This window comes from Nuphar pumila, chromosome 2, assembly GCF_984573655.1.
Source record: "Nuphar pumila chromosome 2, dmNupPumi1.hap1.1, whole genome shotgun sequence".
Taxonomy (NCBI): domain Eukaryota; kingdom Viridiplantae; phylum Streptophyta; class Magnoliopsida; order Nymphaeales; family Nymphaeaceae; genus Nuphar; species Nuphar pumila.
This window is the reverse complement of record NC_143250.1, coordinates 109,930,435-109,954,649: the sequence shown is the minus strand read 5'-3', so window position 1 is coordinate 109,954,649 and position 24,215 is coordinate 109,930,435. Positions and strand designations below refer to the sequence as shown.

The 24,215-nt window shown below is 39.8% G+C and overlaps 1 protein-coding gene and 1 pseudogene across 1 annotated transcript; both read right to left on the bottom strand.

Moving 5' to 3' along the window:
* Positions 1-19,604: 19,604 nt before the first annotated feature.
* LOC149846699 (uncharacterized) lies at positions 19,605-21,473 on the bottom strand (annotated as a pseudogene).
* Positions 21,474-22,697: 1,224 nt separating this feature from the next.
* LOC149846698 (uncharacterized) lies at positions 22,698-23,252 on the bottom strand. The gene has a single exon (XM_089992208.1). It carries the CDS (start codon positions 23,250-23,252, stop codon positions 22,698-22,700), a length of 555 nt encoding a protein of 184 aa, XP_089848334.1.
* Positions 23,253-24,215: the final 963 nt, after the last annotated feature.

The window sequence follows — 24,215 nt, the reverse complement described above, 5'->3', positions numbered from 1 at the left end:
TTACAAGCTTTTGCGACTAGCAAACAAGCGATAAGTAAGCTTGCGACGGTAAGAAAGGACTGTCACGTCACACTGCCCTATTAAAGAAAATAGGCCAATGATAAGTAGTACTAGAGCCCGTTCTCGTACTAAAAAAAAGTCTTTGGAGTCGGTGTCGACAGATACATCGACAGACTACGATTTATGAGCAAGACATCATGGCGCTCTATCAAAACTTGCGTAACACCAAAAGTAAGGCAGTGGTCGAAGTTGAGGAGATAGGTTCACCTCGGAGCAAGAGCAGATGACTGCAACTGTTAACAAGCTGGTGGAAGATGTGACTTCGCACGAAGAAGCGATTTCACGCACAATTGAATCATTCGGTGGACTGAATAATGTGGTGGCGAGCCTGCAAGAGCAGGTGATCTTGCTGACGGACTAGGTCACTTCGCTGACGACAACGATGATCGACTTGTAGATTGAAGTAAGAGAGCTTCAGTTGAAAAACCGTATATTGCAGCGGATTGTGACCCTAAATGAGGGAAATAGTGAGAGGCCATCAAGGATTGATGTGCCAAAATTGACAAAGTTTAATGGTTCTCGTGACAACAAGGCCATTGAGAATTTCTTGTTCCAAGTAGAAGACTACTTGGATATTCAGAATGTGATCATTGAAGATCTTAGGATTAAGGCTGCAGCAGCTCTACTAGATAGAGATGCTATCGCGTGGTAAAGCAGAAAGCATAGTGACATGGAGATAGATCAATGCATAATAGCCACCTTTGACGGCTTCAAAATGGAGCTGCGCAACTACTTCATGCCGAGGAATGTGCAGAGACAGACTTATAGGATGGTCAGTGAGCTTAAATATACTGGTTCATTACAAGAATATGTCAAAATGTTCCAGAAGTTTATGCTGGAGGTGCCTAACATGCCAGAAGAGAAAAAGCTCAACTAGTACATTGTGGGACTTCAACCATGGGCATAGTCTAAAGTGAAAAGAAGCAACCCCAGTAATTTGAAAGATGCATACGTGACGACCTAGCGCTTAGTTGACATTCAGTGCAAGCCCTTCACCCCATCAACCAAGTTCGGGAAAAAAGCCTAACCACGGAGGCAAAAAGGATAAGCGACGCGATAACAAAGGTAAGGCATCGATACGCCATCAATCTGATAAGAAACAGAACTATACAAAGTATAATAACATTAACAAGGGTGCAATCGTGACATGCTGGTTCTATGGCAATAGGCATATCGCTAGGCAGTGCCCAAAGTGCCTTGTAAAGGACGATAAGCATGCCAATGCTGCGTAGGTAGAATGCAGTGATATTGAGGCCATGCAACCAAGGATGGGGCCATGCGATCGGTTAACACAACTAAAAGTTACGCAGTTGAGAACATGCAAGTTAGCAAAGAACAAATGTATCTCGAAGTCATTACGAATAGAAAGTCTACTTCATCAATGGTAGACTTTGGGGCCACACACAACTTCGTCTTGCGAGAAGATTGCGAGAAGAGGCAGAGCGGTTGGGCTTGAAGTCAGGGCCAAAGCAGAGGACCATCAGAACAGTGAACTCTGAGGCCAAGCCCATCCTTGGTGAAGTAAAAGATGTGGCTATCTAAGTGGGGAGTTGGGCCGGTAAAGCCAACTTCTCTGTAGTGCCCTTGGATGATTTTAGGTATAGAGTTTCTGCAAAGCCAGAATGTTATGATGTTGCCAAAGTTTAACACGTTGACGATCATGGGGCTAGACTTGTCCCACACAGCGCAGTGCTTTACACAGAAAGGAAAGTCTTCAGTGTTATCGACATTGCAACTGAAAAAGAGTGTCAAGCGTGGAGAGCAGACATTCTTAGTTGTCGTGCGCGCAGAAGAAGAGAAGGTTCAAGCAGCAGTGCCACCGACCCTAGCCCCACTGTTGGAGGAATTTCGGGGGGTGATGCCTTCGGAATTGCCGAAGCATTTTTCACCAAGAGGCGAGGTCGACCATAAGATTGAGTTGACCTCGAAAGCGAAGCCTCCCACAATGGTTCCATACTGCATAGGGCCAACTAAGTTGAAAGAGTTGCGTAGGCAGCTGAACGAGATGTTGGATGCATGCATCATTCATCCATCGAAAGCCCCATTTGGCATTCCAGTCCTACTTCAGATGAAACATGATGGCTCTAAACAGTTATATGTAGATTACCGTGCTCTGAACAAGGTCATAGTGAAGAACAAGTACCCATTACCACTGATAGCAGACTTGTTTGATCAACTAGGCAATGTCCGTATCTTTTCCAAGCTAGATCTGCGATCGGGTTACTAACAGGTGAGGATTGCTGAAGGTGATGAGCCGAAGACAACTTGCGTCACCCGCTATGGTGCTTACAAATTCTTAGTAATGCCATTCAGGTTGACGAATGCTTCATCTACGTTCACGACTTTAATGAACCAAATCTTCTATGCTTACTTAGACAAGTTCACGGTAGTCTACCTGGATGATATCGTGATCTACAATAGCAACATAGAGGAACATGTCAGTCACTTGCGAACAATATTTTAGGTGCTGAAGGAGAATGACTTTTGTCTCAAATGAGAGAAATGTCTCTTCTGTTAGGAGGAGATCAACTTCCTTCGTCACGTTGTGAGGCGTGGTGTGTTGCGTATGGATGGACAAAAGATAATGGCCATCCAGAAATGGGTTCCGCCAAGCAAAGTGTTAGAGTTGTGATCTTTCCTTGGTTTGACAAACTACTATCGACGTTTCATCGAAGGCTACTCCCTCATTACTGCACCCCTCACTGATTTGTTAAAGAAGAATCGGGTATGCCTCTGGACAAGAGTGTGCCAAGATGCTTTGATGGATTGAAGAAAGCCTTAGTGAGGGAGCCAGTGTTGGGACTGTCTGATCACTCAAAACCCTTTGAGGTCCACACAGATGCCTCAGACTTTGCCATCGGTGGAGTTATTATACAAGAGGGTCATTTGATTGTATATGAGAGTATTAAGTTAAAGGATGAAGAGAGGCGTTACATGGTGTATGAACGTGAGATGACAACCATAGTGTATTGCCTCAGGACTTGGCGGCACTACCTTTTAGGTGCCCAGTTCATCGTCAAGACGAATAATGTTGCCATGAGCTATTTTCTGACACAGAAGAAGTTGACGCTTAAGCAAGCTTGGTGGCAAATATTTTTGGCTGAGTTTGACTTTACCTTGGAGTACAAGGTTGGAAAAACCAATGTTGTGGTGGATGCCTTGAGTCGCAGGGCTGAATTGACAGTTATGCGCATAGAGCCTTCTAAAGTGCATTTGGAGGGCACATTGCTGAGCCGCATCCACGAGGGTACGCAGCAGGATCCGACATCACAACACCTTATTTCTCTGGCGCAAACAGGGAAGACTCAGCGATTTTGGTTACAAGATGAGCTCCTCATGACAAAAAAGGGATGCATCTTTGTGTTGCGGTGAGAAAGCCTCCATCGAGAACTACTTAAGGAGTGCCATGATACACTATGGGTTGATCATCCTGGTCAGGGGCGGACCTTAGCACTCCTTGAGCACGGCTACTATTGGTGACAGATATAGGACGACATAGAGGGGTATATGCAAACATGCCTCATATGTCAGCAAGATAAGAGGACAAACCAGAAGGTTGACTGTCTCCTTGAGCCTCTACCAATTCTAGAACGTCCTTGGGATAGTATCTCCATGGACTTCATTGTTAATCTGCCAAAGGTAGAGGGCCTCAGTTCTATTCTGATTGTGGTGGATCGTTTATCAAGGTATGCTACCTTCTTCTCAGCTTCTAAGGAGTGTCCTGTAGAGAAGACTGCAGAGTTGTTTGTAAAGCATGCGGTGAAGTACTGGGGCATACCAAAGAGCATTATGAGTGATCGCGATGCTTGCTTCACGGGCAAGTTTTGACATGAAGTATTTCATCTACTTGGCTCTGATTTGTTGTTTTCAACAAGCTTCCATCCGCAGACAGATGAGCAAACAGAGTGCATCAATGGGATACTTGAGCAGTACCTTAGACATTTTATTAGTGCCAATCAAAAAAATTGGGTGAAGCTCCTTGACGTGGCACAATTCTGTTATAATCTGTAGAAAAGCGCGTCTTCAGGCCACAACCCGTTTGAGATAGCCAATCAAAAAAATTAGGTGAATCTATTTGATGTGGCACAATTCTGTTACAATCTGCAAAAGAGCGAGTCTTCAGGCCACATCCTGTTTGAGATAGCCACCAGGCAGCAGCCACTGACCTCGCACACTTTTGCTGCACAAGAAAAGGGAAGGCCATCCTTCGCCTATCAGTTTGTTTGCGACTAGCACGTGTAGAATGAACCGACAAAGGCATTCCTACACAAGGCGGCAAAGAGAATGAAGAAGTGGGCGAACAAGCATCATTGGTCCGCTGGGTTCCAAGTTGGGGACCAAGTGTTGGTGAAGTTATATCCAAGTCGCACATGCATCTTCCGCAGATGACACTACAGACTGCTCAGAAAGTATGAAGGACCATTCACCATCACAAAGATGGTGGACAAACTAGCGTACAAGCTGGAGTTGCCCCCAAATTTTAAGGTGCACTCGGTGTTCCACGTGTGCAACCTCAAGCAGTTTCATCCAGACAATGGAGATCCAGAATGCAGCGTGCCACAACACACTCCCATCATACAGAGGGCCCTGACAGCACAACGGGCCGAGAAGCACTTCAGTCAGATCCTTCGCCACAAGGTCAACTACTTGAGCAAAGCGAAGAAATATCTAGTGTAGTGGAAGAAAACAACAAAACCTACGTGGGAGCCAACTTTCTTGATGAACAGCCGCTATCTGGCTGAAGTTAGGGCTTACCATGAAATAGATGACACCGAGGACAATGCATGATTTGAAGGGGGGAGCATGTTTCCTTGCGACTTACATTATAAAGTTGCATCTAGAGTCTATTTTGCTTTTGTTGAGTCTGATGTAAGTTTCCCGGTTCAGGTGAATCAATACCCCGAAAGGGCAGCCTATATACTTGAATTGTAATAGCCTGCGGGAAAAATTGTCAATGAATTAAATGCGGTGAGCTTTCTTTTGTTCACCCTTGTTGTGATTGTTTCTTGTGATTGCAATTCTTCTCCCTCCATTCTCTCTTGCTCTCTTGCACACTCATTACAAGCTTTCGCGATTGGCAAGCGAGCGATAAGTAGGCTTGCGGCGGTAAGAAAGAACCGTCCCGCCGTGCTGGCCTATTGAAGGAAATAGGCCTATGACAAAAATGGTGCCATAGATTATTTTAGTTCAACATCTTATTTTTCTAAATTTTGGAGGCAAGTTGTAATCAGATTAATTACACGATTGAAATTGTTCCCTTGTGACCTACTTTGTACAATTGTGTTTAAAGTTTGTTTTGCTTTGTTTGAGTCATGATGTAAGTGTTGAGTCACTTGTAACTTTCTCTGGGCCACCCTTGTACCTCGGTTCAGGTTGATCAATACCCTGAAGGGTTAGCCCGTAGATCTGAACTGTAAGATGCCCTTGAGGAAAACAGTGAATGAATACAAATGCATTGAGCTTTATTTGTTCACCCTCGTTGTGATTATCTTCAAGTGATTGCAATTTCTTTTTATCTTTTCTCTTTCACTGTCTTGCACTCCCTATACTCAAAGCTTTCGTAGCGACAAGCGAGTGACCAAATAGGCTTACGATGGTAAGGAATGGACCATCGTGCCACACTGACCTATTGAAGAAATAGGTCCATGACAAGTGATACTAGAGCTTATTCTCAAACTGGGGAAGGGACTCCGAAGTCAGTGTCGAGAGACGCACCGACAGACCATGATTTGTGAGCAAGACATCGTGGCACCCTAATATGACTTGTGCAACACCAAAGGTAAGGCAGTTGTTGAGATCGAGGAGATGGGTTCACCTTGAGGCCATGAGCAGATGGCCAAGGCTGTCAATAGACTGGTGGATGATGTGACTTCGCATGATAAATCGATTTTATGAGCATTGAAGTCGTTTGGAGGACTGGACAATGAGGTAACAAGTCTGCAAGAGCAAGTGAACTTTCTAATGGGGCAGGTTACGTCACTGACTATAACAATAACCACTCTACAGACTGAAGTAGGGGAGCTTCAGTTAAATAACCGCACGTTGCAGCAGATCGTGACTATAAATGATGAAAATGTTGATAAGTCATCGAAGATAGATGTGCCGAGACCAACAAAGTTTAATGGTTCTAGAGACAGCAAGGTCATTGAGAATTTCCTATTCCAAATGGAAGACTATCTAGATATTTAGAATGTACTCGCCGAAGACCTCAGGGTGAAGGCTGCAACAACTTTGCTTGACTGAGATGCTATAGTCTGGTGGAGAAGGAAATGCAGCAACATCGAAAGTGGGTATTGCATCATTGATACTTTTGAGGCCTTCAAAACTGAGCTACAAAACTACTTTATGTCATGGACTGTACAACGTCAAGCATATCAGATGGTGTCAGAATTGAAATACACTGGAGCCTTGATAAATTATATCAGGACATTCCAAAAGCTCATGTTGAGCGTGCTCAATATGCCAGATAAAGATAGACTCAACTGATTTATTGTGGGACTATAGCCGTAGGCACAGTTCGAAGTAGAAAGAAGAAATCCTGAGACTTTGAAAGATGCTTATGTGACAGTCGAGCACCTAGTGGATACTCAACGCAAGATGTTTACCCCATCGACCAAGGTTGGGAAGAAGCCAAACCAGGGAGGCAAGAAAGAGGATCGACACAACAACAAGGGTGAGGCATCTACCCAACACTACTTCAAAAAGAAGCAAAATTTCAAGAAATACAACAATGACAACAAAGGTCAGGTTGTGACTTGTTGGTTCTATGGTGATAGCCATATCACAAGGCAATGTCCAAAGCGATTTGTGAAGGACGACGGACATGCCAATGCAGTGCAAGCAGAAAGTAGTAATGTTGAGGCCATGCAACCCAGGATGGGAGCCATGCAGACTATAAATGCGGTCAGAAGATGTGCAGTGGAAAACATATCAGTTAACAAAGAACTCATGTACTTAGAAGTCATTATGAATGGAAAATCTATTATGACAATAGTAGACTCCGAGACTACACATAACTTCGTCTCGCTGAAAGAGGCAGAGCGGTTGGGCTTGAAGCCTGGGCAAAAGTAGAGGACCATTAAAACAGTGAACTATGTAGCCAAGTCCATCCTTGGTGAAGCAAGGGATATGGCTATCCAAATTGGGAGTTGGGTCGGCAAAGCCAACTTCTCAGTGGTGTGCTTGAACGATTTTTGGATGATTTTGGGCATGGAGTTTCTTCGCAGCTATAATGTAATGTTGTTGCAGAAGGTGAACTCATTGACAATTATGGGGTTGGACTCATCGCACATGGTGCAGTGCCTCACTCTTGAAGGCAAGAATTCAATGCTATTTACGATGCAACTGAAGAAGGGTGTCAAGCGGGGAGAGCAGACATTCTTAGTTGTTGTGCGTGCTGAAGAAGAGAAGGTTAAAGCAACAGTGTCACCGACCCATGCCCCCACTATTGGCGAAGTTTCAAGAAGTTATGCCTCTAGAACTATTGAAGCATCTGGCGCCAAAATACAAGGTCGACCATAGGACTGAGTTGACCCCAAAAGCAAAGCCTTGTGCTACGGTCCCTTATCGCATGGGACCAACTGAATTGAAAGAACTGCGCAGGCAGCTGAACAAGATGTTAGAAGTAGGCATTGTTCATCCCTCAAAAGCATTCTTTGGCGCCCCTGTGCTCTTTCAGGTGAAACATGATGGCTCCAAACGGCTATGTATAGATTACCGTGCGTTGAACAAAGTCATGGTGAAGAATAAGCATCTGTTGCCACTGATAGCGGACTTGTTTAATCAATTAGGCAATGCCCGGGTCTTTTCAAAGTTGGATTTGCGATCGGGTTACTGGCAGATAAGGATTGCAGATGGTCATGAGCCAAAGACAACTTGTGTCACTCACTATGGTGCCTATGAATTTTTGGCGATGCCATTCGGATTGACTAATGCTCCAGCCACATTCACGATATTGATGAATAAGATTTTCTGCCCTTACTTAGACAAGTTCATGGTAGTCTATCTTGATGACATCGTGATCTATAACAATAACATGGATGATCATGTTGGGCACTTGCGAACAATGTTTCAGGTGCTGAAGGAGAATGACCTCTGTGTCAAGCGAGAGAAGTGTCTCTTCAGACAGGAGGAGATCAGCTTCCTTGGCCACGTTGTGGGGCGTGGTTTGCTACGCATGGATGGGCAGAAGATAAGAGTCATCCAGGAATGGTGTTCGCCAACCAAAGTGCCAGAGTTGTGATCATTTTTTGGCTTGACAAATTACTATCGACAGTTCATCGAAGGCTACTTCCTCATTGTTACACTCCTCATGGATTTGCTAGAGAAGAATAGGGTATGGCTCTGGACAGGAGCTTGCCAAGATGCCTTCAATGGCTTGAAAAAAGCTTTGATGAGGGAACCTGTGTTGTGATTGCTGGACCGCACAAGACCCTTTGAAGTTCATATAGATGCTTTATACTTCACCATTGGCGGAGTTATCATGAAGGAAGGACATCTTATTGCTTACGAGAGTCGAAAGTTAAAAGATGTTGGGAGACACTATATTGTGCATGAACGTGAGATGATGACCATCGTGCACTACCTCAAGACTTGGAGGCACTACCTTATGGGTGCCTAGTTCGTTGTCAAGACGAACAATATCGCCATGAGGTATTTTCAAACGCAGAAGAACCTGACGCCCAAGCAAGATCGATGGCAAATGTTCCTAACTGAGTTCAACTTCGCTTTAGAGTATAAGGTGGGGAAGACCAATGTTGTTGCTGATGCCTTGAGTTGCAAGGCAGAATTGGCGGCTGCACGTGCGAAGCCTTTCAAAGTTCACTTGGAGGGTGCACTGTTGGACCGCATCCGTGAAGGTATGCAGCAAGACACAATGATGCAACACCTTGTCTCTCATGTGCAAGCGAGAAAGACTCAACAATTTTAGCTATGGGATGGCCTCCTCATGATAAAAGGGGGATGCGTCTTCGTGCCGCATAAGGGAAGCCTCTGCCGTAAACTGCTTAAAGAGTGCCATGATACACTATAGGCCGGTCATCCAGGTCAGAAGCAGACCTTAGCACTTCATGAGCATAGCTACTATTGGCTGCAGATGAGGGACGATATGGAGGGGTATGTGCGAACATGCTTCATCTGTCAGCAAGACAAGGAGACCAATCAAAAGATTGTCGGCCTCCTTGAGCCTCTACATATTTCATAACGTCCTTGGAAAAACATTTCCATGAACTTTATTGTTAGTCTGCCGAAGGTAGATGGATTTACCTCCATCTTGGTGGTGGTGGATCGTTTATCTAAATATGCCACCTTCATCCCAGCCTCGAAGGAGTGCTCTATAGAAAAGATTGTAGAGTTGTTCATCAAGCATATTCTGAAGCACTGGGGTGTACCAAGAAACATTGTGAGCGATCGCGATGCTCGCTTCACGGGCAAATTCTAGCGTGAAGTATTTTGGCTACTTGGCTCTGATCTATTATTTTTAATAAGTTTACACCCACAGACAGATGAGCAGATAGAGCGCATCAACGGACTGTTGGGGCAGTATCTTAGGCACTTTGTTAGTGCTAATCAGAAAGACTGGGTGAAGCGCCTAGACATGGTCAAATTCTGCTACAATCTTCAAAAGAGTGAGTCTTCTGTTCACAGCCCATTCGAGATAGCCATGAAGCAGCAACCGCTAATTGTGCATACTCTAGCCGCACAAAAGAAGGCAAGGACATCCTTTGCCTATCAGTTTGTTCGAGACTAGCATGAGTAGACTGAGCTGGCAAAGACATTTTTGCACAAGGCGGTGATCAGACTTTTGTAATCGTTATTTTAAAACATATTTCTCATTGAAATACTTTGAAAAATCGCCAATCAAGTAATAAAACCGACTTTTCACTTTCATGGTGAGTTCGGATTGATTCACAGAGAACGAAGTATACTCGATTTAAAACTAAAATTTGCACTTTATTGATATCAAACTAGTTCAATTACAAGGAATAATACAACAAAAATTAAATTGAACAAGTATGAAAAGAAAAACTATGAAGTGAGTCCAAAGCTTTACGAAATACGCTAATTTGCAGTTTCGTATCACCTGCAAAACACAAAAACGAAGTTAGTATGGATATAAAAAACAAACAGACAAGTTAAATTTATACTAATATTAAAACTACGTATTATCCTAAAACACTAATTATGCTTAAAAATGACAAATAGAAAGGACTAATTAGACTAATTATACAAACCTAATGCTACACTAACTCTGTACTTATAATAATATTATGCTAAAACAATTAGAAACAAATTTAGAAAAGCTACGTAAAATAGGAAATGACAATTATGCCCCTACGCAACCCTAAACCCCAATTTCTGATAGATGTTCAGAAACTGAACAGTAAATGGCCCAAACGAAGTTCGATTGAAGTGATTTTTGTTCTGTCCAACACAATTTTCGGATTACGAATATCAATCCGAGAGCTTTGGATATAGGCATCATAAATTCAGTTAGAATTCTGTGACAAGTCTATCGAGAAGAACAAATAATGCATGGACGAAACTAGCAACAAAACTCTAACCTAAATGTTAATTTTGCTACTAAAACATGCATATACTAATTACTACACTACTTACACTATTACACCACAGAAAACAGTAACCCTAAACTATTGATTTTCCTCGCAAAGACCAACAAATTTGACTAGAGATAAGGCTCTAGCCGGTTTTGGCATGGGAGGCTAAGACTATTGCAACGAAGTTACAAAACATAAACGAAACCTAATCTAACTGAAATAGGCTATTAATCAGTTTACAAACTAACTAATTAGCATCTAAACACCTGCTGTAATAGTAAGCTAACAGAAAATTAATACATCTTATCTACTATGCAATACTAACATTGACTAACATGGAAATAAAACCAATTGATGCTAACACAAAAGCTAAACTAATTACACAAGTAAAAATTAGCAAAATAACAATGCCCGACTCTAAATTAACCTACTACATAGCAGCTAATCACATAAAGAGGTGATGTAACCAGAAAAAAATTTGGAAAGCAATAGGCTATACCCTTTTTGGGAAAAATGCCCAGATTGGTTAGAAAAACTTCTAACCGATTTTTAGCATGAGGGTTTCATAATTCCTAAAAACCAATGAAAATGACAGAAATTAACTAATCTACTTTACCTATATGTAAACACCCCAAATTTTCACCCTCATCTAGTGTTTGTCCATTTCATATGTAATTACATATCACTGCATACATTTTGCATATCATTTCATCGCATTGCATAGCATTGCATGTCATTGCATCTCATTTTCGAGATCAAGCACTCCTGTTTTCAAAACATTCAATCCAGATTTGAGTTTTAAAGCTTTCTTTCAAAATCAATTTCAAAATCTGGGTTTTTATTCAACATTCTATCATTTTCCAACCCCAAGACCTCATATTTCAAAATATTTTCTCAGAAAATGATCTGGATTCATTTTAAATGCAAATTTCAATTGATTTCAATTCTCAGATGAGACCCATTTAGGTGGTGTCGCTTCTGGATTCCTTTACTTGTCAAAAATCTCCAAAAATTTAAGAGTCCTAATTGGATCATGACTCTTTTTCCAGAGTCTTAGTCGGATCAAAACTCTACTTTTCACTACCTTTTTACCTGTTTTTGAAGAAAACCTTTCAAAATATTCTGTTTTGGCCAAAATTTCAGAGTCCTAGTTGGATCAGGACTCTTCTTCAAGAGTCCAATCGGATCAGGACTCTTCTTCAGAGTTTCAATTGGATTGGGACTCTAATCTTTTACAGCTATTTTATCTATTTCAATCAAATCTTTTAAAATCTTTTAAAAAGAGTCAGAAACTCAGAGTTTTAGTCAAAACAGGACTCTATTCAGAGAGTCCTAGTTGGATCAGGACTCTGATCCTGATTTCAATTTTGAGAAAATCTTTCAAAAATCTTTTCATTTATCAAATTTGTTACACTTTTATCAAAGAATTTCAAAATTATGAGGTTTTATCTCAGAGTCCTGATCAAATCAGGACTCTACCCCAGAGTCCTGATCGAAGTAGGACTCTATCCAAAATTGATTTTCTCACTTCATTTTCACTAGTTTTCAAAAAGCTTTGCTTAAATTTCATCATTTGCTTATCAGAAAACCAAAATTCTTAGAGTCCTGATCGAATCAGGACTCTTTCTCATAGTCCTAATCAAATCAGGACTCTGAACCAAAACTTTGATTTCATCTTGTTTTTAACTGTTTTTCAAAATTCTCTCATTTGTTTTCTCAGAAAATCCAAAAATCTAAGAGTCCTAGTTCAATTAGGACTCTGTCCCCAGAGTCTCAGTTGAATCAGAACTCTGTTTTATTCCAATATTTATTATTGTTTTCACTGCTTTCACAAGTTCTTTCATTTGTTTTTCAGAAAAATACCAAAAATCTAGAGTTTCAGTCCGATCATGACTCTGTCCCAGAGTCCTAGTCCAGTCAGAAGTCTGTTTTGAAGTCTGTATATATTCCATTTTCATTTATTTCCATTTGTTTTCAAAAATTAGGTCATTTCGTAGAGTCCAGTTAATTCAGGACTCTATTTCAGAGTCCTGATCGAGTTAGAAGTCTAACCCTGACTGTGTTTTTGACTTATTTCGTCAATTTTTGATAAAATCTTTCAAAAATTCTTCCATTTGAATTCTAAAATCTCATAATCCTAAGAGTTCAGGACTCTAATTCGGAGTTCCAGTTCGCTTGAGACCCTATTTTCAAAGATCTTGAATTTCAAATACTGATTTTAACCCCTTTTCAAAGCCATTTTCAGTGTTTATTTCAAAAAAATTCAAAACTCGATGTGGGCCCACTCAGTTGGCACCATATCCAGAGGAGTTCTGACTCGGTTAGAACCCTATGCCATTTCAAAAATTCTAATTTTAAGTTTACTTTTGAAAATCTTTTGAAAACTCCTTCAATTTCAAGTTTTAAAATCGCTTTTTGAAAAAAACTCAAGTAGGGCCCGCTCGGGGTGGTGCCACATTTGAAGAAGTCAAGGTTAGACTAGGGTTAGTAAATGTCCTAGTTAGGTTAGGGGTTTAGAGGAGTCAAAATCAATTTTAAAAATCCATTTTATTTAAGTTTTAAACCATTGGTTTTTAAAGGTTTTAAATTCAGGTTTTAAAAACCAAATGTTGGTCCATACTAGGTGGTGTCACATTTGGACTTTTTAGGGTTTAATTAGGTATTAATTAGAGTTTAATTAGAGTTCATTTAGGGTTAGAAAACCACAAAAAATCGTTGCCCTTAGTGGATTTATTAGAAAGAGTCCTGAAAAAATGAAAAACCTCTTAATTAACCCTAATTAAGTGACTTTTTGAAAAACTATAAAAAGAGACCTAAGGGGGGTCAAAGGAGAGTCTTTTTTCTCTCAAATTTTAGTGGGTTTTCTCTCCTCTCCAGCATCTCCACCTTCCTCCATTGCAGCTGCAAGCACCAAGGTAATATTTTTAATATTTTTTAGTTTTATTCAATACTTTTTCATGTTTTAAATCAATTTTAGCCATTAGTGCCATCCTCTTCATGGATTAAACCATAGATTCAAGTCCAAGAACCTCAAGAGAGGTTCAAGAAAGTGATCTAACTCTGTTTCATGGTGTTTACAGGGATTCTAATCCATTAGAATTGATTTTAGCACTATTCTTTTTATTATTAACCAATAAAACATGTGATTTACCCTTTTAATAAGTTAAATCTATGTATTTAAAGGTAAAATCGAATTCCAGCCTTTGATTCCCTGATTTTATTTTATTTTTATGTTTATTCATGTTTATGTTACGTCATATAGCATAAAAATATTTTTTATTTACTGTTTTAGTGTTTATTTTATTGTTTTTCATTAATTAATGCATGTTTTCTCAAGTTTCTTAGATTTCTGTGTGTTTTTTTAGTTTAGAACAGAAAAGAGCATGTTGTTTAGGATTCAAATATGTGCTGTTAATTTCTGATTTTTTTATATGTGATGCATGAATATGTGATTGATCTACTGTAAAAAAATCAGAGATTTTGGATTTCGGGAACCCTGTCAGAAAAATCAGACACCAAATCGGGTTTTTAAAACTTTAAAATCGTTGTTAAAATCAAGAGGGTAACTTGCTGTGATGATATTTTTCTCATCCTATATTCGATTTTAAATCTGTAAATTGCTATGGATTTGTGTTGATCAGATCTATCGACTGTGAAATTTTCAGAATTTTTGACCACTGTTTATTATTTTTCCTCTGTCAAAAACTCTGATTTTTAATTTGAAACTCGTTAGGGTTTACCAAAACCCAAATCAGACTTGTATTGTTTATAAATCCCAAAATACAGATTTGATTCATGATCTGTAAAAAGTGAGTATTGTTATTTTTATGTTAAATATTCACTGTTAAAATCTCAGATATTTTAGAATAGTATTGATATTTATCCCTGAATTTGTAATCTGCAGTGTCTGTTTTAACTCATGTTTGGTTTGCAATATTCAGGCCCGGATTGCCGGTAGGGGATCTCCTGAATCCTAAGTGCTTTTTCAGATTTGTAAAAAAGAAAAGTTCTGTTTTTATGTCTATTTGGTCTCTGTCAAAAATCAGAAATTTTCATGGAGGTTTGACCCCTGGTTCGGGTCTTGGACTGAGACTGGTTGGTGAGCTAGGTCAAAAATAGCATATTTTTATGGTTTAATGTAATTTTCGGATTAATTTAATGCCAAAAAAATATTTTTATAATTCTAATTTGATATTAGGGTTATCACAAGTGCAGGTACCAATTTTGAGGATTTTTAGAATCTGTTTGATGCTTGAATGACTTGAATTGCAAAATAGGGTACCCGAAGAATTCCAAAACTCTGCAAAAATCACAAAATTTGTGATATTCTTGGATTTTCGTGTATAAGCATATATTTTTAGGGTTTAATCATATTCATAATCATATTAGGATGCTTTAAGTTTAATTTGATGTTCATTTGATTTCATTTAGTGCATAAAACCTAAGTTTTACCAAAATATTTTCTAAAAACCCTGATTTCAAGGCCATAGTCTTGCCATCGGGGGCAATTTGGTCATTTGACCTCAATTTCGAAATCCCTAACCCTAATTTTCATATTTTTAATCATGTCACATCATATTTGGTTTGATTTATTCTCATTTGTATTTCAAAACTTGCATTTTACCAAATATATTTCTGAAAACCCTAATTTCAAGGCCATAGTCTTGTTATTAGGGGTATTTTGGTTATTTTGACCCCAATTTCGAAATTTCATATCTTATATTCATGTTTGTTCAAGTTTAATTCATATTTTTATAATTTTGATTTAAGGGAATCATGGAAAAGGCTTATATCTAGCAAAATCCAGTAATTTCTAGATATTACTGGATAAACCTAGAAAAGCCAACATATCATCACGAACAAAGTTTTCTAGTTTTGCAGGTACATTGAAGACTTTATTTTTCATGTATTTAAATTTCAATAGTGATGTAAACTAAATTAAACTTTGGAATAAGAATTTACATTTCCTGCTTAGCTTAGGCAGCATTGCATATAGTTTATTTTTTTAAATAATGTTAATGTGTGATGGATGATGATTCATGCATATTCAAACTCACTATGGTCTACACGAATGGCATATACACTAGCTTTTATGAAGTTTATAAACTCGGTGGAATTTGTATTTATGGTCATAGTCAGAATACGAATGATACCTAGATTTATGATCTTCACATTAGCCACATTCAGCCTACACTCTTAGGCTAACTTCAAAATGCACTGCATTTCTCAAAAATACAAAAAGTATTTCTCAATTCCTCAAATTCATATTCATTCATTTCATGCATTTGCCAATTCCAATTTAAATTTCAATTCAGAGAAATCATTTTCTCAAAATTCTCTAAATCTTATTCAAAAATCAATTTTCTAAAAATATGGATTTGCCAATGATATTTCAAGTATTTCCCAAGTTCCAAATTTGATTTTTCAAGTTATATATTCAATTTCAAAGTTTGAATTCAAAGAAATCAAGTTTTCCAAAGTTATTTCACATTTCTCAAAATCGATTTTCACCAAACCTCTAGATTCTTCAGAAATCGATTTTCACTTTCTCAAATACAGTATCATAACCTTGATTCATGATTTTCAAAGAGTTTATTTTCCAATTATTTTCAATATTCAAAGCAAACATCATGTTTTCAAATGTGCATTTTTAGAAATTCATAGCACATGCCTGATTCTATGTGCATTTAGAAATTAGAATATGATTTAGACAAGTTGAATAGAGCAGAGCAGTAGATTGATCCTTGGTTCAATTACCCCTGGAAAAGGCGCCAGGAACGGTTGAATCTCATACCGACAGGCGAGTCCCATTCTTCGGAATAATCCCGCATTTTAAAACGGAGGCGAGTTATTTTCAAAAACTATTTCAAAGGTCAGTTTGACTCGCAAAAGTTAAAAATTTTGCGATGATAACACTATACTACACAATGAAATGTAAATTAACTAATCACACTAAATAATGCAGTAAAACCGAAGGGTGCCAGAACATCTGCCCTTTGAAAAATGCTTCCATCGGCTAGAAGGACTCTATCCAATGTAAGGCATTAGAGCGATAAAATCATTCCAACAAAACTCGAATCCAAGGAGCAAGAATATCAAAACCCAATTAATCTAAAAATGCAAACAAACCTTACACTAAAACATGCATAATATACGGCATGAGGCCTCAAAGCAAAACAATAAGAATCAGCTAGAAGAACTCTAGCCGATTCTAGCGTACAAGCCATAACAACTAAAACCCAACTTTAACAACGATACTAATCTGCTAAATAACTCTACACTCGATCTTAGGTGCTGGTATATGCACAACCACTACACTAAGGTTGGACTCAACTCAGAAAACACAGACAACAAAAACTAAAAACACATGCAAGTCGGTTTTAGCTAAAAGCAAGAGGGAAGAAGACAAACCTTATATAGGTTGTCCGGTGAATGGAGGGATAGTTGGTGAGCAAATTTAGCCCATGAAAATGCCCCTTAAGGTCTTCAATGGTGCTGTTGCTATGTCTCTACTGTTGCGCCTTGTTGTGGTACGTAGGATGGAGGTACTCCGAAGGATGGAAGGTGAATCGAGCCTAGCTCGAGTGAAGAGAGGACCAGGGAGGTAGAGTCGGTCGATCCTTGTTGGGGCAGACATCACCTCAACAAGAATTGGTGCACTCCACAAGCTGTTGTAGCTGTAAAACACCACAAAGAGAGATCAACAACAGCAAGGATGATAAGAAATGGAAGAACAAGAAGCAAAGTGGAAGAGAAAGAGGGGCGGCTAGATGGAAATGCAAGAAAACTTCATGCAAAACCAATGAAGAAGAAGGAGAAGGGGAACGTGGTGGCTGAAGAGGGAGGCGTGAAGGAGGAAGATTCAGAACTTTAGGTGCAAATCCCTAGGCAAAAATGATTTGCCTAGGGCTTTGTGTTGTATTTAAAGCTGAATCTCCTTTTTAGAAATTCCAAAAAGGAGATTAAAATAGAAAATATTGCTAGGCGCCATTTTGAGGTTTTTTTTTAGCAAATACATTTCGAAATAGGCTTGGGTCTTGTTTTGGGCTGGATCTTGGTGTTTGTGCATTGGCCTAAGGCCCAAATTGGCCGTTTGGATCGGATCTTGACGTGAATTGCCTTGAGGGCCGAACCCGTGCACTACAAATGCAATAACTTTTTTGTTTTAATTCTGATTTAAACGAAATTCGAATTGTAGCTCATTCATGTTCAAATGCATCTAAATGTGGGTTCTAAACCTAAAAATGATGCTTTAATACATGATTATTGTGTTATCTTGATGCGCAATTCATGCTTCATCAAATACCCCCATGCTAGAATATTTGCTATTCCCTAGCAATTTACACTACCTCGACTATGAGAATGCAAACTAGCCAAATAAAATACATTTTTTATTAAACTAACTCACTTTTGTAGGAATTACAGATGCATTTAGCTCATACAACAAGCCCTTTTTGAACCCCTAGGTTACCCCAGTGGACGAGCAAGGTCTCGTGAGGGTTTACAGAGATGCTACCCACAAACATCCTGGTCATGCAGAAATTCAAATTCTTTCTCAAAAATGTTAAGCAGTTCAAGAAATTAATTTTAGCAAACATTTCATATAATTTTCATTCTCAGAACATAGTTAGAGATTCTTTGCCTCCATGATAAAAACTTTCCTTTTACTTTTCTAAAAATTGTATTTATTTGTGATTGTTTCTTAGAAAATCGTGTATTATCATGTTATTGTTCATTTTCATCACTTGTATATTTTTTTGCACAGTCTTTCATTCTACTTTTATGCAATAATTTTTTTTCATTGAATTTTTAATTTTTCTAATTTTCAATTCTTTTTTTTTTCAATTTGATGGCATGTGTGTGGTCTGCTTTTATGCCCTGTGCAATGTCAATGTCTTTTTATACTTTCTTTTTGTATGTCAAGGACATTGACTAGGCATAAAAGTGACTTCCTTCATTTACCCTTTCAACATGAGATTCAAATACTTCAACTTGTGTTTGGTATCAGTTTCTAGAGCTCGCAAAGATTTTCACTCTCCTTTTCGAAGGGATTCAAACGCTTCAACTTGCGTCTGAGCCCAACTACTAAAGATTGTGAAATTATCCAAACAACCTAACACATGCTCTTTTACTTTTGAGCTCAAGCTTTTTCTTTCTACTTTTTTTTATTTACCTAGTAGTTTATTTCAAACTGTGCATACTTAATACTTTGTGATTCAAAATTAGCTTTTCACATTCAAATACAGTCTTTTCTTTGAACTTCACATAAATACTTACTCTTTTTAGCTTCGTTCAGAATTTTTTTTTCCTCACAGAGCTTTTTCAAAATTTCTAACATGTCAAATTATGTCAAAAACATTCATATATGCTAAAAAAAAATTTTGAAACACCTAATTTGTGAGTTTTAGCTACCTAAATAGGATAAGATAGAACAAAAAGTGTGTATCTACTAAAACCACCCCCCATGCTTGAATGACACTGTCCATAGTGGCTTGCAGAATATAAGAATGCAATGTAGATGTACACTAAATAACTTGAAATAAAGACAGGAGAAAGGATAGATACAACCTGATATGCACGAGGCCTCTGGAATTGATGATTGACTTGAATTCTCTCCACCACTAAGCATATGCAAATGCTTAATTTCCAGCTGATCTCATCAATTATCTACTCCTAAAGCCATGTCCTGCTTAGGGTAACCTGTACTCACACATTGATCGTCAGATAAGCCTGCATGACACAAAGCAAATGTAAAGCTCATATGCAATCAAATACTAATCGAAAATGCTGCAACTGAAATTTCTAATCCTAATATATATATATATATATATATATATATATATATATAATGCATCATTCCACTCGGACCCTATTCCTTTGCGAGATCTTAGACCTCACACTCACCAGTCTGTAAGGCATCTGAAATGTAGGGCTTTAGTCTTTGCCCATTCACCTTGAATGTGCCTTTTGTATGTGGGTCAAATAATATCACTGCCCATGCAAAAACACTTCTTTCACAATGTAAGGTCCATCCCATCATGACCTCAACTTTCCTGGGAATAAATGCAGGCGAGAATTGAATAGCCATACTTTCTGCTCCAGCTCAAACACTTTTCTGACAATGTGCTTATCATGAAAGGCCTTAGTGCGAGCTTTATACAACTTGGCATTCTCGTACGCATCATTTCTAAGCTCTTCTAGCTCAGTGAGCTGCAAAGAACGCTCTCTGCCAGCCTGGGTGATATCAAAGTTGAACTTTTTAATCGCCCAGTAAGCCCTGTGTTCCAACTCGACAGAGAGGTGGCATGCGTTTCCAAAAATAAGTCGGTATGACGACATGCCTATAGGGGTCTTGAATGCAGTTCGGTATGCCCATAGAGCATCATCTAAGTGTTGGGACCAATCCTTGTGGTCTGGGCAGACTGTTTTCTCTATAATCTTCATGATCTCCTGATTTGAAACCTCAACCTGTCCACTGGTCTGCGGATGATAGGGAGTGGTGAATCTATGGTTGATAGAGTATTTTCTCACTGATCATCGCACGTGGCACACCAAAGCGACTAAAGATATTGTGCTTAATGAACTTAAGCACCACTCGGTGATCATTGGCTTTGGTTGCCACTGCCTCAACCCATTTGGATACATAGTCCACTGCCACTAAGATATACATATTGCCAAACGGTGGCGAGAACGGGCCCATGAAATCTATGCTCTAAACATCGAAAATCTCAACAACTAAAATTGGAAACAAGGGCATCATGTCCCTCTTGGACATGTTTCCTGTTTGCTGACATTTGAGACACTTTTTGCAAAACTAATGAGCATCTCTGTAGAGTGTGGGCCAAAAAATCCAGACAACAAAACCTTTGCAGTTGTCTTCCTAATGCTAAAATGCCCTCCACAAGCTAATGAATGACAGAAACTCAGGATGGACTCATACTACTTCTCTGGGACGCACCTCCTAATGATCTGATCCGCACAATATCTGAACAACCTTTGTTCATCCCAATAATATTGCCTCACCTGTGCTAAGAATCACTCCCACTCATTCTTATTCCAATACAGAAGTATCTGCCACCAGATAGTTCACAATGTCTGCTAACTAAGGTAACTGCGAAGTGCTGACGACCATGATCTGCTCATTGAGAAACGAATCACTGATCGGTCTCTGGTCCTGAGTGGAATCCACGATCAATCTAGAAAGATGGTCTACTACTACATTCTGACTACCTTTCTTATCTCGAGATTAAACTCTTGTAGCAGCAGAACCCATCTGATGAGCCTCGGTTTGGTGTCTTTCTTGCTGAGAAGATACTTCAATGCAGCATGATAAGAATAGACAACCACCTTGGAACCGAGAAGATCGGACCTAAATTTGTCAAATGTGAACACTACAACGAGTAGTTTCTTCTCTGTTATAGTATAATTCATCTGCGCATCAGCCAGAGTTTTGCTCGCATAGTAAATCACATAGGGCTTCTTGTCAATCTTTTGTCCTAAAATGGCCCCCATTGCATAGTCAAACGCATCGCACATAATCTCGAATGGTAGCGTCCAATCTAGAGATCTCAAAATGGGCGCAGTGGTCAAGACATCTTTGAGTATCTCAAATGCATTTATGCAATCCTCATCAAATTCAAAGGGTTGATCCTTTGCCAATAACGAGCAGAGCGGTCAAGAGATTTTGCTAAAATCCTTGACGAATCACCTATAAAATCCAGCATGCCTTAAGAATGAACGTATCTGCCTAACCATGGTAGGAGAAGTCAATCGTGAAATCGACTCAACCTTCGCTCTGTCCACCTCAACCTCTCTCTTGGACACAATGTGTCCAAGTACTATCCTCTCCTAGACCATAAAGTGACTTTTCTCCCAACTGAGCACCAGGTTAGTCTTCATACACCTACTCAGTACTCGAGTAAGCTTCTGGAGACAATCCTCAAAGGAAGAGCCATAAACTGAAAAATCATCCATGAACACTTCCATGACATTGCCCACCATGTCAGAGAAGATAGCTATCATGCACCTCTAGAATGTCGCTGGGGCATTGCATAGCCCAAACGGCATATGCCTCAATGTGAAGGTACCATACAGACACGTAAATGTGGTCTTCTTCTAATCATCAGGATGAACCACTACTTGATTATACCCAAAATATCCATCCAAGAAACAATAGTAGCTCTATCCGGCGAGTCTCTCCAAAATCTAATTAATGAATGGCAACAAGAAGTGATCCTTTAGTGTTGCAGCATTCAACTTCCTGTAATCTATGCAGACTCGTCACCCTGTGGTGGTCCTCATTAGAATACTTTCCCCATTTTTGTCCTCCATAACAATGATTCCTAATTTTTTAGGCACAATCTGAATCAGACTGACCCACTAACTATCAGAAATGAGGTATATGATTCACGTATCTAACCACTTGACCACCTCATTCTTCACCACTCTCTTCATATTGGGGTTCAATCTTCTCTGCATATCGCGCACCAGTTTGGATTCCTTATCACAATGAATCTGGTGCATGCATAATGAAGGATCAATCCCCCTCAAATCTTCTACCCTCAGCTGATAGTTGCCTTGTGTTCTTGCAAAATGTCAATTAATCTATGCTCTTGCTCCTCAGTGAGCTGCGAGGAGATGATCACAGGCAGAGTCTAGCTATCTCCCAGATATGCATACTTGAGCAAGTCTGGCAAGGGCTTTAACTCAAGTTGTGTGGGACACTCTATTGACAACCTAGCTGGGATCTCACCAAGTGGTGGGAGAGGCTCAACACTTCTTTTCTAATGATGGGGGATCTGATGACACCAACGACACATCAACACTATCGCTACAACTCTCCTCAATAGTATAATACAAATCAAGGGACTCCTCTGTCATGTACATCTCCGAATGTGCATACACTAAATCTTGGGCTATATCAACCTGGAAGCACTCCATATCTCCCACTGGACCCATCGCGACATTGAAAATGTTCAGCCTGATCTTTCAGTTGCCGAACGATAAGTCCATGGCTCCGATTCTGGAATTGATGCAAACATTGGTAGTCGCCAAAAATGGTTTGCCCAGAATGATCAGAGTCTAGTGTTGGTTGTCAACTCCTTCCATGTCAAGGATGATGAAATCGATCGAAAAGTAGAAATCATCGACTTTCACTAGCATGTCTTCCAAGATACCTCTCAGCACCTTGACAGAGCGATCTGCTAGTTGAAACATAATCGGGGTCGGTCTCATTTCTCTTAGTCCAAATGAATCATAGAAGTATTTGAGCAGAATGTTCATGCTTGCTCCAAGATCGAGCAAAGCACGTTCTATCTTGATGTTCCCTATGATGCATGATATAATCGGGGCTCCAGGGTCCTTGAGCTTTAATGGAGTCTCGTGCTGAAGCATCGAACTCACATGCTCAGTGAGATGAACCTTGGTAGGACCTTTTCCTTTAGATTTTCTCTTCTGGGTACAAAGTTCGTTGAGAAATTTGGCGTACACCAGCACCTGTTGAATGACATCGAGCAAAGGCAGGTTGATCTGTACATGCTTGAAGATCTCAAGCATGTCTTGGACCTTCGTGCCTTTCTTTCCTCTGCCAAGGGGAAACTCTAAGGCTTTGGGATAGGGCAGCTTGAGAATATACATCGGGGGATCCTTCTCTTTGTGAGAAGGTTCACCATTATCCTAGACCTGAATGGGGGATGATGGTTGGGCCGCAGAAGATGGTATGATCAGTTCTGGCTCATCTGTCCTCGCTCTACTCTCGGCATGATACTCACATCTGCTCCTAAGGGCCATAACATCTTTGACCTGTTATTGTGAATCTATCATGTATAATTCTCCTGACATCGGCTCCTTGCCCTTAGGGTTCATAACAGCCTGACTCGGCAAGCTACCCTCAGGCCTCCTATTTAGCGCTTTCGCTAATTATCCCATTTGTGACTCTAATTTTGCAATAGATTAAGTACGAGAACTCAAAATATGATTATACTTCTCGAAGGCATTCTGATTAGAGGGTTTCACCTCTTGAAATGCTTGGAGAAGTCTTTCCTCAAAAGATGTTTGCAAAGCAGACTCCTGTGAAGGCTGAGAGGGGTAAGGAGTGGCCTGAGGAAAGCTCGGCCTCTGAAATGTCTGAGTAAATGGTGGCGGTCGAGCGAGCTGTGAGGGAAGAATCTGAGTGGAAGTTTGAGGACTCTTCCATGAGAACTTAGGATGGTTACGCCACCCTAGGTTGTATGTAGACAAGTATGGGTTGTTCAGGGGTCTGGTGTAACCCTAAGCGACCTAAAATTTTTCTTGCACAAATTCAGGATACTGAGCTGCCAAAGGGCACTCAATGACAGCATGTGTCAGACTGACACATAGTGCGCACACCAGATGAGGTTGGGATGGGCCTTAGAGAAGCTGGTCCAACTTCTGAGAAAGCATATCTACTTTGCTTTGCAACTCAGAAGTCGGGCTAATCTCCAAAACACCCCCCTGCTTTGATTTGCTGGGTGTGACTCTCTCAAAACGAGAGGTAGAGGTATGGTGTAATGAATTCTTGGCAAGAGTATCAAATAAGTGTCAAGCCTTATCCTCGCTCTTCAACATGAATGTCCCTCC